The sequence below is a fragment of the Myxine glutinosa genome, chromosome 4 (genome assembly GCF_964187855.1).
Source record: "Myxine glutinosa chromosome 4, kmMyxGlut1.1, whole genome shotgun sequence".
Classification (NCBI taxonomy): Eukaryota; Metazoa; Chordata; class Myxini; order Myxiniformes; family Myxinidae; genus Myxine; species Myxine glutinosa.
Window position 1 is genome coordinate 182,420,777 of NC_136264.1, and position 15,555 is coordinate 182,436,331.

The following is a 15,555-nucleotide window of genomic DNA, read 5'->3' on the forward strand; positions in this document are numbered from 1 at the left end:
GGCCTACGCTTATTTTGTTTGCTACAATGCAAAGTCAATCTCGTGGGAAACACATATTTAGCCTACATGGAATAAGGAAATACACTATTTAAAAGATATATCGTGACCTGCGTGTAAGTTTCATGCAATTAACTAGGATGCCGACTGCGACCATTATTTACATTAACAGGGTGTTACCATACTTTTGTAACGTTCACATTGTAACGTTTCCACATTCGTTACAATATGTTCATCTTTCATTAATCATCCACTTTCTAAACTCCCCCCTTGCCCCTCCCCTTCAAATCTCCCCCCCCAACCATCCCTCCCATATTCTCCCTCCTCCCACCTCCTTCTCAAAGCTGCCTCCTCCCCACTTCGTCTCCCTTCTATGTCATACCTCCACCTCCCCCAACCTTCTACTTTCCTCTGACCCCCCTCAAACAAACTCTCACTGTGCCTCATTCCATCACCATCAAACCTTTCGTCCTCCTCATCCTTCCCTTTCTTGTAACTCTTCTGTAATCTCTGACACACTATCAACTGCTCTTCCTACATCCCCCTCTCACCCTTCATCTGACCCTACCCCTCCCCTCCCCTGTCCTGCACCCGATGCTCCCCCTCTCTCCTCACTAACGGTATGGACCTCAAACATCCGGGGCCTTCGCTCAAACCTGATTGATCTATCCATTCAGGTTGCTTCTGAAAATCCAGACTTGATCTGCTTAACAGAAACTTTCCTCCTTCAAGATGTCTCTGATTCCTTAATATCTCTTCCTGGTCACTCCCTCCTCCGGTACGATAGACCTGAGCCTCGTCCTGGTGGTGGGGTGGCTATCTTTATCAAAAACTCTCTTCCTCACTCTCCCTGCACTGTCCTCTCTCCACCCCACCCACAGGAGTACCTCTGGCTACGGCTTCCTCTCCGCTCCCACCTTTTGTTCATATGTGTTCTGTACCGTCCTCCAAACAGTGATGACTCCATTTACATTTCTCTGTCGGACAACATGGACCAACTTCTATCAACTCATCCAAACTCTCTCTTCCTCATATGTGGCGACTTCAACTGTCATCATGCCAGCTGGCTGGGTGTGGGTTCATCTCTCACCAGCCATGGCACCTCAGCAAAGGACTTCTGCGACTCATTGGGACTGACACAATCTGTCAATTTTCCGACCCGGATCTCAGTCAATGGAGTATCTTCTCTTCTGGACTTGGTTATGACTAACTTCCCTGCAAATGTCTGCTGTTCTTCTTCTGCTCCAATCGGTTCTTCTGATCATGTGCTTGTTAAAGTGGACATCTCACTGGCCATTCTCAGAGAGCCTCCTCAGCGCCGACGAGTCTGGCATTTCACTCAAGCCGACTGGCACGGTCTGCAAGCAGCCATCAATCAACTGGACTGGTCTCCCATCTCTAATGCCTCTGACATCAATTCTTCCTGGGAATTCTTCCAAAGCAAACTGCTCTCTCTCATGCACAGATTTATCCCATCTCGTCTTCAGTTGTCTTACCCTTCCTCCCGTCCATGGTACACTGAATCTTGTGGTGAGGCAGTTGCCCTGAAACAACTTGCCTTTGCGTCTTGGAAGGCAAATCCAACTGAAGGCAATCTCAGTTCCTTCCACCAAGCTCGAAACAAGTGTGTTTCTACCCTCAGGGGTGCCAGGAAGCACTCACTATCTCTCCACACTCAAGATTGAACTCTCAAACCTGTCTCCTTCTTCCAAATCCTGGTGGCGTCTGGTTAAATCCGTTTCTGGTGTTTGTTCCCCCTCCATTCCCTCCCTTACCTCAAATGGCTACACAGTTGACACCGCACGTGACAAAGCCGAATGCCTCAACTCTGTATTTGCCTCAAAATCTTGTGTCCCAAACCCATCTCTCTCTGTTCCCACCTTTCCCAGTCGAACCCAACTGCTCCTGGAATCTGTGTCCTTCTCTCCTGACAAGGTGGAGAAGTTTTTATCAAACCTCGACTCTGATTCTGCAACTGGACCAGATGGCATCAGCCCTTGGGTTCTAAAATTCTGCTCTGACGCTCTATCTCACCCTCTCTCTGTTCTTTTCACCCTCTCTTTTGCTCAAGGTCATCTGCCAGCATCTTGGAAATCAGCAAACATTACCGCTTTACACAAAAAGGTGCAAAAACAGATCCTTGCAACTACAGACCAATCAGCCTGCTCCAAATTATCAGCAAAGTCATGGAATCCATCATTGCTTCGGATATCAAATCCTTCCTCTTCTCCAATGGCTTGATCTCTGATCATCAATTTGGATTCAGACCAGGTCATTCTACTCTGGACATGTTGCTTCTGCTGTCTCAACAATGGATGGAGGTCCTCAATGCCAAACAGGAAATCAGAGCTGTCTCACTTGACATATCACGTGCCTTCGATACGGTCTGGCACCCAGCTCTGCTCACCAAACTCACCTCCTATGGTATTCAGGGAAATCTCCACTCATGGCTTGCGGATTTCCTCTCTGGTCATAGGCAACGTGTGGCCCTGAATGGATTTCTCTCATCTTCCCTTCCTGTTCTGGCTGGAGTTCCCCAAGGTAGTGTTCTGGGCCCTGTGCTATTTCTGGTCTTCATCAATGATCTCTCCGACTCTCTGGAAAATCCTCTCTATCTCTTTGATGATGACTCCACTATCTGCCGCTCCATTCCTCATCCCTCAGATCGGCAGTCTCCAGCCTCCTCACTCTCTGCAGACCTGGACAAAATCACAGACTGGTCAAACAAGTGGAACATGTCTTTCAATCCTGACAAATCTCACACTCTTACAATGTCTCGCCGAAAGGACCGACTGGACAACCCTCCCATCTACTTTCTCAACAATCCTCTCCAAGAAGTTCTGTCTCTCAAGCTTTTGGGTCTCACTATCTGCCATGATCTTTCTTGGGAAAACCACATTTCCAAGCTGGCCTCCAAAGCCAGTCGCCGACTGGGCATCCTCCGTCGTGCAAAGTCCTTCCTTGGCACACCTGAGCTCCTCACCACATACAAGGCTTTCATCCGCAGCTCAATGCAATACTGTTCCCCCCTCTGGGCTGGTGCTCCTGCCTCACACCTTGCTCGGCTTCACGCTGTTGAGGCCAAAGCTTTCAGAATCATTGGAATCTCCTGCGATGTAGTCAACTCCGAGGGCCTTTAACTCACTCACCGCAGGCAGGTTGGTGGTCTTTCTGTCTTCTACCGACTCCTCTCCGGCCTTGCTCCCCCAGCTCTCTCTGTGCTCTGTCCCCCCAAATATTCCTTCAGGTCACACACGATCTGCCTGCAACCCTCTTATGGTTAAACTGCCAAAGTCTAGGCTCTCTGCTCACCTTCACTCTTTCATTCCCCTTTTCTCCCGCCTCTGGAACAAACTCCCCCACTCCCTTCAATCCCACTCCTCCCTCCAGGTCTTTAAAACAGCTGTTCACCACCATCTCTTATCTTCCCCCATCGAAAACCTTGATCTTTTCTACCCCCGGTAATTCACCCCAGAGTCCATGCAGTGTTCATATGTTTTATTCCTCTCTCACCTCCCCCCAAGTCCTCCCGATGTCCCTGCTCTCAAATGTTGTGTTTGTGTCCTTCCCCCTCTCTCCCCATCTTGCCTGCCGCTCCTCTTGTTTTTTGTGTTTTGTGTGTCGGTTTGTCTTTTTGTGTGATTATATTAATGTTAGCTCTTTCACGAGCCTCGATCTTGTATACAAAAAAAAACAAAAAAAAAAACCCCACTCCTTACAGGAGTGATCTGGAGCACAGGGAGGTGGTCATGTGTATGTATAGGTAGTGGACAAAAATGGAAAACCAATGTAAAGTCATTAAATATGGCGTGTGGCCAATACGATCTGTATGCGCCATGGCATAGAGTCCATCAGCATGTGGAATTCTGCAGGAGGGATGCCACACCATTCTTCCACCATAAAGTCAATCAACTCACACCAATTGATGGAGGTGGAAACCTCTATCTCAGGTATCATTCCAGAATATCCCATAAATGGTCCATTGGGTTCAGATCTGGTGACTGAGAAGGCCCATGACATATGGATAACATCAGTGTCATGCTCATCAAACCATTGGGCAACCACACATGCTCTGTGGATGGGGGCATTGGCATCTGAGAAGACACCCTTTCCAGCAGGAAATAAATGCTGCAACATGGGCTGAAGATGATCACTCAGTTGCACTAAGTAGCGATTGGCATTCACCTTGCCTTCTAAGGGAATGACTGCACCCAAACAATGCCAGGAAAATGCTCTCCACAACATTAGAGAAACACCAGAACCCGACATTGTTGGAGCCAAGCACTTAAGGTTTTAGAGTTGTTTAGGTTTGCGTCACATGTGCACTCATCCCTTTGTCAAGAACATGGTGAAGGATGATTCACCTGACCATATCACATTTCTCCACTGCTTGGTATTGGAGTAGCAGTGGATTTTCTCCATTATTGCCTGTGCTCTTTGCACCACTGGACTCGCAAAGTGCTTTGCCAGGTGCGATGACCAGTTTGTGCACTGCAACCCGAATACACTATCCAGCTCATTGGAGTTCTCGGCAAACCGTTTGTGATGAGACTTGCCGCCTGCTCCCAAAGTTGAAATTAACGGTCAATTGAACTGCTGTTGCTCACCTGGTTTGCCTTGAACTTCAAATTAATGCACCGATATCACGATCCTGGAGTGTGCGTTTCTGCCCACTGTTGCCCTTTGCTGATGATGTCTTTCCCTCAGAGTTCCATGCCGACATTCACATCACTTGTGAAACATCAGCAAGTTGAGCTGTCTTTGTCACTGAAGCCCCTGTTAAATTCACCCCAACAGTCACCCCTCTTTCAAAGTCACCAATGTCTCCTCTTGCAGCCAGGCTAGCCATTATTATGGGCAAACAGGCCTGTGCAGCATTTTTACACATGACCCTAAGCATGCTGGGATGTTATTTGCTTCATTAACACATGACCCACACCTGTGTGGAAGCCGTTGCCTTCAATATAATTGGTGTCCCTAATTTAGCCAGGTGTTTCAATTTTTTGTCCACTACCTGTATGTGCGTGCGCACCATGAGGATGGCGATTTGTTCATATTCTTCTCATTATTTAATGGCCCTAATTATTCCCACGCTATTGTGCGGTTGGCTGGGGGCTTGTCCCAAGTTTTTCACCAACTGGCTGGCCAGGCCTGACGTTCGACTAAGGTTAAGTCAGGAATTTGTAATTTGTTCAGTGTGCCGCCGATAGATCACTTGCTCGTCCTGAAGGACACTGTGGGATCTTTAAATCCACCAACGAATGCTGGCAGACGGGATGCTAGTTTAACGTCCATCTGAAGATGGCACACACGTTGATGAATCACCCTGTCTGCAAAACTGGATTGACAGTTTGTAGCTGGGTCGGGATTCAAACACAGGCTAGATATCTTGGAGGAGAGTGTGCATCGCTCTAGGCCATCCTGTTAGCCCTTGTGCTAATATTAATATCATTATGACATTGTCATTGGACAGAATTGACTGGTTAATTTGTGGTTATAATAATTTTGACTAAAACAAGTACAGGTACATTCAAACTACACCGCCCCCATGCCAAATAAATAAATATCCTCCAGCGCGGCATTGCCGGGGTGATACCGCCGTGCAGCTCATATAGACTGTATTGGGAGGGAGAGGTGTATAATAATTGATTAATTAATTGCATAATTAAAATCAATGAATAATGATTGTAAAATATTTTCTTAATCAATTGACTAATAGCATACCTAAACCATCAGTGCTTCATCCGAAGCTGTAACTTTTTGAAAATTAATTAAATAAGTCACTAATTGGAAAAATTAAATAATTAATTGATTAAGCAATAAATAATTAATCGATTAATTGATTAGTTAATAAATCAAAAATATCCTTTATAGCCACATCACTTGGTCATTGTCATGTCTAAATATCAGCTACCTAGCTCAAAAGGTGCCTGAGATAATGCCCAGAAAAGAAAGGAAATAAATAAGTACTTAATTAATCCATGATAATTAAGTAACTAATCAATTAATTGATTAATCAAAAAACAAAAATATCGTTTTTGCCAAAGCACTTGCTCACTATTGTATCAAAATTTCAGAGATATCGCTCGGACAAACAAACAAACAAGCAAGAAAACAAACAAATGAAAAATCGGTGAGAGACCGAGGACTTTCCGGAATGTACTTTTTTACTCCGAAAGTGCTGAATAGAAAAAATTGAGACATGGCTCATTGTAAAGAAGTTTCATCTTGATCGATGAAGTTTTGTACTTGTCCAATTATGACGTCATAATGGAGGCACCTATGACATCATCATTAACATATTTTATTCCCCATGGAGAGTTCTTTACAATGAGCCATGTCTCAATTAATTCCATTCAGCACTTTCGGAGATATAGAGATGCAAAGTTTTTCGGTTTTTCCAAGATGACGGCCGAACCACATGACCGATGACGTCATCATTTTTTTTTTTCTCCACCATGTTATGCTGACATGGCGCTCAAGAAATTGCATCTTGATTGGATGAAGTTTTGTACTTGTCGAATTATGACGTCAATAATGGAGGCCTTGGGCCTAGAGAGTTAAAAATTGGGCACAGTCTATTCCAGGGCAAGGCAAATAAGTGTGTAAAGTATGGCGATGCTATGTGCAATGATGTAGACGTAGTACTGCGCACAAACAGACAAACAGACAGATGAAAAATCCATCAGAGACTGAGGACTTGCCGGAATATCCTTTTTTTAATCGGACATTTTGGACAAATATAGCGGCCGAACCACGTGACCGATGACGCCATCATTTGTTTTCTAAACTATTTTATTCCTAGATTATGCTCAAGAAATTTCATCTTGATTGGGTGAAGTTTTGTACTTGTCGAATTATGACGTCATAATGGATGCACCTATGACATCATCATTAGCATATTTTTCCCCCCATGGAGAGTTCTTTACAATGAGCCATGTCTCAATTTTTTCTATTCAGCACTTTCGGAGATATAGAGGTGCAAAGTTCTTCGGTTTTTTCAAGATGGCGACTGAACCACGTGACCGATGACGTCATCATTACTTGTTTTCTAAACTAATTTATTCCTCGATTATGCTCAAGAAATTTCATCTTGATCGGATGAAGTTTTGTACTTGTCGAATTATGACGTCATAATGGAGGCCTTGGGCTGAGAGAGTTAAAAAATTGGGCACAGGGTATTCCAGGGCAAGGCAAATATGTGTGTAAAGTATGGCGATGATACGTGCAATGACGTAGACGTAGTACTGCGCACAAACAGACAGACAGACAGAGAAACCAATCAACCAACATACTTGCCGGAATCTTTTCCGGCAAGTAACAAACCAACCAACCAAAATACTTGCCGGAATAGATTCCGGCAAGTAACAAGAAAGAAACCGGAGTGAAAACTGAGTTCTCCCTGTCAGCACGTGTCATTGCCAGGCCCCCTTTGGTGCCCTGCCTGGCAATGACGTCATGCAGCGCCTGGAGATAGCATAGGAAAGGAGCGGTGTACAACTATAACTTGGATGACATAGAGTCATAGAGGCTAGAGTCTGGAATGGAGGAAGATGTATCAACAATCTAAGGTAGCTACTGATACAACTCTGTTGGCAGAAAGTAAAGAGGACTTAATGAATGCGGCAGACAGCGAAGAACGAAAGTGAAAAGGCGGATCTTTATTAGCCCCCGTTGGACTGGGTCTCGTCCGTCCGTCCGCAACCATATCTCAGAGGTGTAAGGACCGATTTTGTTCATACTTGGCACAAAGACAATATTTGACGATACATCTCTTCTATTGGAAATGTAGACGGTGGCTTGCAAAGCAAGCCTCAAGGGCGGTGTACAGAATATATATTTTAAAATAACAATAAATACAAGGCGCAGGGAGGTAAAATTTGCTGCATGTGATATGCAACACGCACAGAGTGAAACGAGGGTTCATTTACGTCCGTAGACTGTTTAATAAATAAAGAAGATATAAGCACACCTGACACGAGGCCGAGGCTTCAGACTTCGCCACGCACACGAGGCTGAACCATCGAATAAACTGTTCCAACCCATCTTTTTGACAGGCTTTTCGCTAGTTTGGAATAATAATACGAGTTTCCTTAGAAGGAATTCAGCATAGGAGGAGGGCCATTAAACCCCTGTGAAGGGTGCCAACCTATAGTTTTTGTCCAATATATGACCAATATATGATCTATATATAACTAGATGGATTCATAGAATACTTACCCCATGCAGTCGACATGGACACCTCTACTGTTTTTTTAAGGGGGTTTTATTTGGATCCAATATGGCTGCCAGACCACATGACCGATGATGTCATAAATTTACATTCTCCAATACTAGAACGGCACTCAGTAGAGAGCATACCTCCGCCAGGTGAACAGTTTACGTTTTGTATCTCAGAGTAGACCAGAAAATCACAATACAGAATCATATTTAATCAAAATCAATCACAGGAATCACCATAGGTCCAGATCATACCCTGATCTACCCCTCGTTTTTGGCCATATCACTCAATGGTGAATTACTTAAAAAATTATGCTAGCTGGATCCAGATCCACCAAAATTGAATCGATTCTTCCTTGTCACACACACAACCGATCCAAAAAGTTTCGGCCAAATCCGTCCATAACTTTTTGAGATATCCAGCTATGTATCGTTTTTGGCACTATCTCCCAATGGTGAAGAATCATTTTAAAAATTCTAGTAGCCGGATCCGGTTCCGGATCTTCACTAAAATCTTATCATTTCGTCCTTGTCACATACACTATATCTCTGCCAAATTTCTTCTGAACCCGTCCACAACTTTTTGAGATATTTTGTTCACAAACGACACCCGTACCACGTGACGTGACCTATGACGTCATAAGTAAAAATCCTACATAAGTATATGCATGCTATGGTGAAATATTTTTTTGTCAATCAGACCAACGGTTGCAGAGAAAATGAATTTTAAAAATGCAGACACGTACGTGCGACATGCATACATACATATATACGCACACGATCGCTTAACCGCGCTTTTTGCTTTGCGAGCGCAGAGTAATTATGCTCTCTAAATGCATTAATCAAGTAAGGATGCAGCACATACCATTTTAACGTTGTTGTTATGACTCATCCGGTGTCGTGTATTGAACCAATGCCCCTCCCCTCTCCCCCCTTCTCCCTCCTCTCCCCCCCCCCCCCCCCCCAAGCTAAAGGTCGGATGCATTAACCATTACACCACCGAGTCTGATAAACTTCTGAGTAACGTTATTGTTTCCAACTTTGCTTAATCACTGTAAACATAATTACATATTAACTACTAAGGATCGTTTAGGAGACAATGAAACAATAAGGGTGTCTAACCAGACAGTCTCAATTTCAGACCACTAGACCAGGGGTCGGCAACCTTTTTGACATGAAGTGCCAGTTTGAAATGTTCTTGTTAATTAGTGTGCCATATCAACATTAAGTTTAACATTAAGTTTAATTATGACACCACATCAAAAAAATACTTCCAACAGACATGGAATTTTATTCCATCCATACAGGCTACATGCATAGCAACAACATCCATACAGGCTACATGCATAGCAACAACATCCATACAGGCTACATGCATAGCAACAACATCCATACAGGCTACATGCATAGCAACAACATCCATACAGGCTACATGCATAGCAACAACATCCATACAGGCTACATGCATAGCAACAACATTTTAAAGAAACATTTATCTCTCATAATTAGGACATTGTAATGATCATTTTATCATTGTAAAATTTGTCCCCAATGAGGTTACAAATTATATGCACGGACCCCATTTCAAAACACTGCTTTCAGTAACTCATTTACAAAGTATTGCATTGGGAACAAATGTCAAAAAGTGAGAATAAAGTGTATCAAACAGAAATACCAGTACTCTACAAGAATGCTGCCATCCTCATGAAAACATCCACATCAGAGTTGGAAAAAAGAGATGGACAAACAGCTACATATGCAAACCCATGTGTACTACAAATAAACAGATGCCTACCAGTCAGTGTGATCCCTGGCCCTGCTTTCCTTTGCTGAGCTCCATTATCTTGGGGTTGTCGTTAGTCACTTTAAGTTGCAAACATGCTTCGGAGTGGTCGGTTGTCAAACGACTACGGGAGGCCATTTCTTCAATGCGTCGCTCAACACTTCTAGCTGACATGGGAATATCTTTCATTCTTGATTTGATTGTCTCTTTGATGGTAAGCCTTCAAACAGAACCTCTGAGCTACAGAGAAAAGCCTCCTTAATATATTCGCCATCCGTGAATGGCTTTCCACGTTTCGCAATGCAATGAGCAATGCGATAGCTTGCTTCAGTCGCTTGGTTTTTAGCAGTGGCAAAGATTTTGAGGGTGTTGGCTTGCTTCCCATACCTGGACACGGCACGTTTGATGGATTCTGCCTTGTCTGCCTGATCTTTGAAAGTTTTCTCGTGCTTTGTCTCAAAATGGCGCTTAACACTCGACGTTCGACAAACAACATTTTCAAAACATAAAGTACACACAGCCCGGTCCTTCTGAAAAACAAAACCCCACTCTTCTGTCCATGAGGCCTGGAATGCTCGAACCTTTACTTCAGCTTTCTTAGCTAGCAGGGTTGCCATCATCTACCGAACCTGAACCGCTTCACTGCACTGTGGGAAATGTGAGCGGGAGGCCGTACCGTCAATCAAACTAAATAAGACAGGCCGCGCAACAGCCAATGGCTGTTCAAGAAGTGATTTGTCATGCAACTGAGAGGGCACTGCTTTCGCCAGTGTGCCAATGATTACGCTGCCACGTGCCAATGGTGGCACGCGTGCCTAAGGTTGCCGACCCCTGCACTAGACCAATCAGTCAGCTTACCTCCATTTTTTTCAACTACACTGATCTCTGAGAGTCGGTTTGGATAACGTCCCGTTCATTCAACTTTATATACTGAAACGCAAAAGAAACTTACCACCTTTGAAACCTTTAAATATCAACAATAACACTGCGTGTAGTAAATGTGTGAACTTATTTGTGGACAATAGTGTCCTCACTGTCAGACAAAACGGTCACGGATGGTCACTTGAAACTTCAATGGTCACTTCATAGCACAGCTGTTGAACAGCCGTTTTGACTGTCAGTGATTAGCCAAGGGGTACGGGATGATTTTAATGAGCTGCACATGATGTCTTGATATTGGCTTTAAAAAGGCCAGTGCAAAATGGGCATTTCAATCAACATGCCACGATTGTCAAGGGATCAACGGCAGCGTGCCCTGGGTATGCTGCAAAGCGGACTGAGCTACCGTGAGGTGGCACGTCGCCTTGGCTGTTCACACCAGACGATATCGGCCCTGGTGGACAGAGACACCCTCCACAACTCTGCAGATGACAGACCTCGATCAGGGAGGCCAAGAGTCACCACTGCAAGGCAGGACAGGCAGATGCTCCGAAGTCACCTGCGGGATCGATTCCGTCCAGCATCCCGCACTGCGACAGAAACTCCGGGGCGTGCAAACCCACGAATCTCCAATGATACTGCACGAAGACGACTGCATGACTATGGCCTGACTGCCAGAAGACCATACAGAGGCCCCGTGATGACGGCTGCCCATTGCCGCAACCGACAGAGATGGTGCCAGCAGCATCAGCGGTGGACCTTGGCGCAGTGGAACGAGGTCGCTTTCAGCGATGAGTCAAGGTTCTGTGTGGACAGTCCTGATGGGCGTGAGCGTGTCTGGAGAAGAACTGGCGAGCGATATGCCGATTGTTGCGTGCGTCAAGCCAACAGGTGGGGTGGCCCAAGTGTGATGGTGTGGGCCGCCATATCAGGCCGGTACAGGATGCCACTGGTGGTTGTGGATGGGAATCTCAACGCCCAGCGGTATGTGGATAACATCCCGCGACCTCATCTGCTGCCATTCCTGCTAGCCCACCCAGAACTGAGAACCTTTCAGCATGACAACGCTCGTCCCCATGCTGCTCGCTTTACCACTGCATTTCTCCAAGGTGAGAACATCAACACCATGCAGTGGCCTGCGCTCTCCCCTGACCTGAATCCCATAGAGCACCTGTGGGATGAGCTTGGAAGACACGTAGTTGGCAGGGCCAGGACACGGGCAGAGCTGCTTCAGACATTGAGGACTGAGTGGGACAGAATCCAGCAGCAATCCATCCAAAGACTGGTAGGCAGTATACGCCGATGATGCACTGCCTGTATCCAAAACAATGGTGGCCACACACGCTATTTAAAGGGGACTGACATTGCACCCTGTGCTGTTCTGTACTGTAGAACAAACTGATGAGGTGGTGTATCTTGGTCAAAAACTTGACATGTCATCGATAAAATGCCAATGTTTCAATTAGCAATTGTTGGTTTGTTTTATTTTGAACTGTTACAATTTTATTACATTTCAAACAAGTGGTAAGTTTATTTTGCGTTTTCGGTCTTTTTGAAGTTGGTCAAAATGGTCAAAATGGTCATTTTTCGGTCAAAATGCCCATTTTGCACTGGCCTTTTTAAAGCCAATATCAAGACATCACGTGCAGCTCATTAAAATCATCCCGTACCCCTTGGCTAATCACTGACAGTCAAAACGGCTGTTCAACAGCTGTGCTATGAAGTGACCATTGAAGGTTCAAGTGACCATCCGTGACCGTTTTGTCTGACAACAAGGACACTATTGTCCACAAATAAGTTCACACATTTACTACACGCAGTGTTATTGTTGATATTTAAAGGTTTCAAAGGTGGTAAGTTTCTTTTGCGTTTTCGGTCTTTTTGAAGTTGGTCAAAATGGTCAAATTTTTCGGTCAAAATGCCCATTTTGCACTGGCCTTTTTAAAGCCAATATCAAGACATCACGTGCAGCTCAGTAAAATCATCCCGTACCCCTTGGCTAATCACTGACAGTCAAAACGGCTGTTCAACAGCTGTGCTATGAAGTGACCATTGAAGGTTCAAGTGACCATCCGTGACCGTTTTGTCTGACAGTGAGGACACTATTGTCCGCAAATAAGTTCACACATTTACTACACGCAGTGTTATTGTTGATATTTAAAGGTTTCAAAGGTGGTAAGTTTCTTTTGCGTTTCAGTATATATATATGATACTGCTATTTCCTCAGCAATAATTAGAGGCCCTAAATCTCAAACAGGCGGTCAGGACCGTCTCCCTGGACATCTCAAACATTTGATATCGATTGGCATCCCTCTCCGCTCGCAAAATTCACTGCCTGCAGCGACGATTTTTGACGAGAATATAACATTTGTGTCTGCATTTCAGTAAAGTAAAGTGTGTGCCGTGTCAGCATTTAAAAAATTGAAACGTGGCTCATTGTAAATATCTCCATATGGGGAATAGGTGCTGTTAACGATGACGTCATTGGTGTCATACTTATGACGTCATAATTCGACAGAACAACGCTTAGTCTGATCAGTTTGAAATTTAATTGAGCATGATCTATGCAACAATTATTTAGAGAATATAAATTTATGATGTCAACGGTCAACGGCCAGTGGTCTGGCAGCCACATTGGATTAAAAAAAAGAAACGTTCAAAAATAGAAGAGTTGGCTCACACCAAGTTGACTGCGCAAGGTAAGTATTCTATGAATACCATCTAGTTTATTTATATATTTTTAATTTTTAATTTTTTTTACTGTTTTTTTTTTTTTCGAGAAATAACCTAAAATACTTAGGGCAGTTTTTCTTAGTTTTAACTCTTTTTCAGCCTCTTAATAGCCAAACTGTTCAGCTGTGCGTTTTAAATAACATGCGCCACAGTATCCAGACATTGGTGTCGTCTCATTCAGTTTTGCCCTTGCTCTTTTCTGAGATTTGAGATGGAGGGAAGGGAATTGAGAAAGATGCAGAGACAATAATTACCAATGATATATTTATTTGTATGAAGCAGTCACAAAAAGGTATTCTAATTGACAAATAGCTACTCATTGCTATTCCTGAATACCGATCATAAAATTAAATCGCAATCCCTTTACACTTTCACCCAGCACAGTTTCCAAAATGTCAATTCAGTTATGATCAAACATTGTACAAAACCTGCAATGATAACAAAAAAGTCTCAAAAATCTAAAAATCATAAGCAATGTTTGAGTAATAAAAAATATCAAAATGATAAAGACCTCCCTATTACACATCACTGCCCACTCTCAACTTTACCATTTTTGTGCCTGTCCCATCGCCAACTACAAACCCGCAGAAGGAGGAGTATAAGGGTGGTTGAACTGGAAACTATACACAGCAGCTGAACTACTGGGGCAAAGCACGTATTTACCAAGAAATGTTAACGCAAACCAGAGATAATGAACAAAGAAGATTGATGTGAGAATCAGATGGTCATGGAACCAAACAGGAAAAAGAACAATGTAATTGTGATATGAAAAAAGACCAGTCAGATTTGGGCCAACAAGTCGACATTTAGCTGTTCCGTACACTCGAGTGGCCCCACAGACACAACCATTTTTATATGGCAATTTAAGGCCATATACCCTAGTCAATGGGTGTTCACAAGACTTTGACCATGGTTTCATGTTATCAGTGAAGGATCAAGTACATAGTTCATTTTAAAATATGCAATGATCATTTGGCATCATAGAACAAAAATTTGAACAGATGAAATCAAATCACATTTCAGATATCTATAAGAAATGTGTTACAAAATGCGACAATAAACATTGCTGTCAGTGGGCCAAACACGGTGATGCATTTGGTTCCATGCACGATATGCTCAAGCAACAATTCTGCAGTCCGGCAGTTCCTCACAGCATTTCCAAGCACATCACTTGCGACAAATATATGGCCTCACAGTGATGATAACGCCATTTCCTTCTCAAGGACTTTGATGTCATGGTTCAATTGAGATTCATGCTGTACACCATTGAGGGGAACTGGGATGGTCATTTCTGGTTGCAGCAACTTCAAAAAATTCTGCTGAAATCACAAAAAAAGATCTAATTTAGAAACGTAGTTAACAAAAAGGAAATCCAAATGAGGGACATCACATAACAGTGCAGATTATTCCAATTGCTCATAATTTGTTTTTAGGCATGCACTTTTATGTGTTTTGAGCAATGCCACAGCAGGTCTGGAGTGAAATTAGCCTTGCAGGCCTCAGCTGTTCCTCAAAGTTCCGAATGAAGCAAATGTTAACGAAATAACTTCACATTTAAACCGAGAAACAAAATATAGATTTTGACATCGATCGATCAAATCCGTTTCCCATATATAGTGCTTTAAAATATTATTTTAGGAGTAAATTGTGCAAGAAAAACTTTGTAGTAAAATTTCAAAAAAACAGCTTTTAAAATGAATGTTTTTAAAAAGAATATTAACAAGTGGAGCTACATTCAAAGTACACCGACACCATGTGAAGAATAAGAAGAAGAATGATCGTTTTAAGGCCATTTTCCCCGCTAGAGCGGGGTTTAGCCTTGCGGGCCCCATGACAATCATGGTTCCCTATTTGAGGCAATGTTTTTATGGCCGGATGCCCTTCCTGACGCCAACCCTTAGTCGCTTCTTACGATGTGCAGGGATACAGTGTACCTATTCTAA

The 15,555-nt window shown here is 43.6% G+C and overlaps 2 protein-coding genes across 13 annotated transcripts in view; one reads left to right on the top strand and one right to left on the bottom strand.

Moving 5' to 3' along the window:
• Positions 1-15,555, top strand: part of LOC144891856 (uncharacterized) — a 51,104-nt gene that overhangs the window by 29,025 nt on the left and 6,524 nt on the right. The window lies entirely within an intron of this gene.
• LOC137425547 (sodium- and chloride-dependent taurine transporter) overlaps positions 13,863-15,555 on the bottom strand; it is a 78,940-nt gene continuing 77,247 nt past the window's right edge. The window contains exon 13 of one of the 2 annotated variants that reach the window (XM_068114091.2): positions 13,863-14,928. In XM_068114091.2, coding sequence (XP_067970192.2) covers positions 14,803-14,928 — 126 coding nt within the window. In that variant the 3' untranslated portion in view covers positions 13,863-14,802. Of the gene's footprint in view, positions 14,932-15,555 lie in introns of both variants that reach the window. The other variant, XM_068114090.2, reaches the window with a different exon arrangement.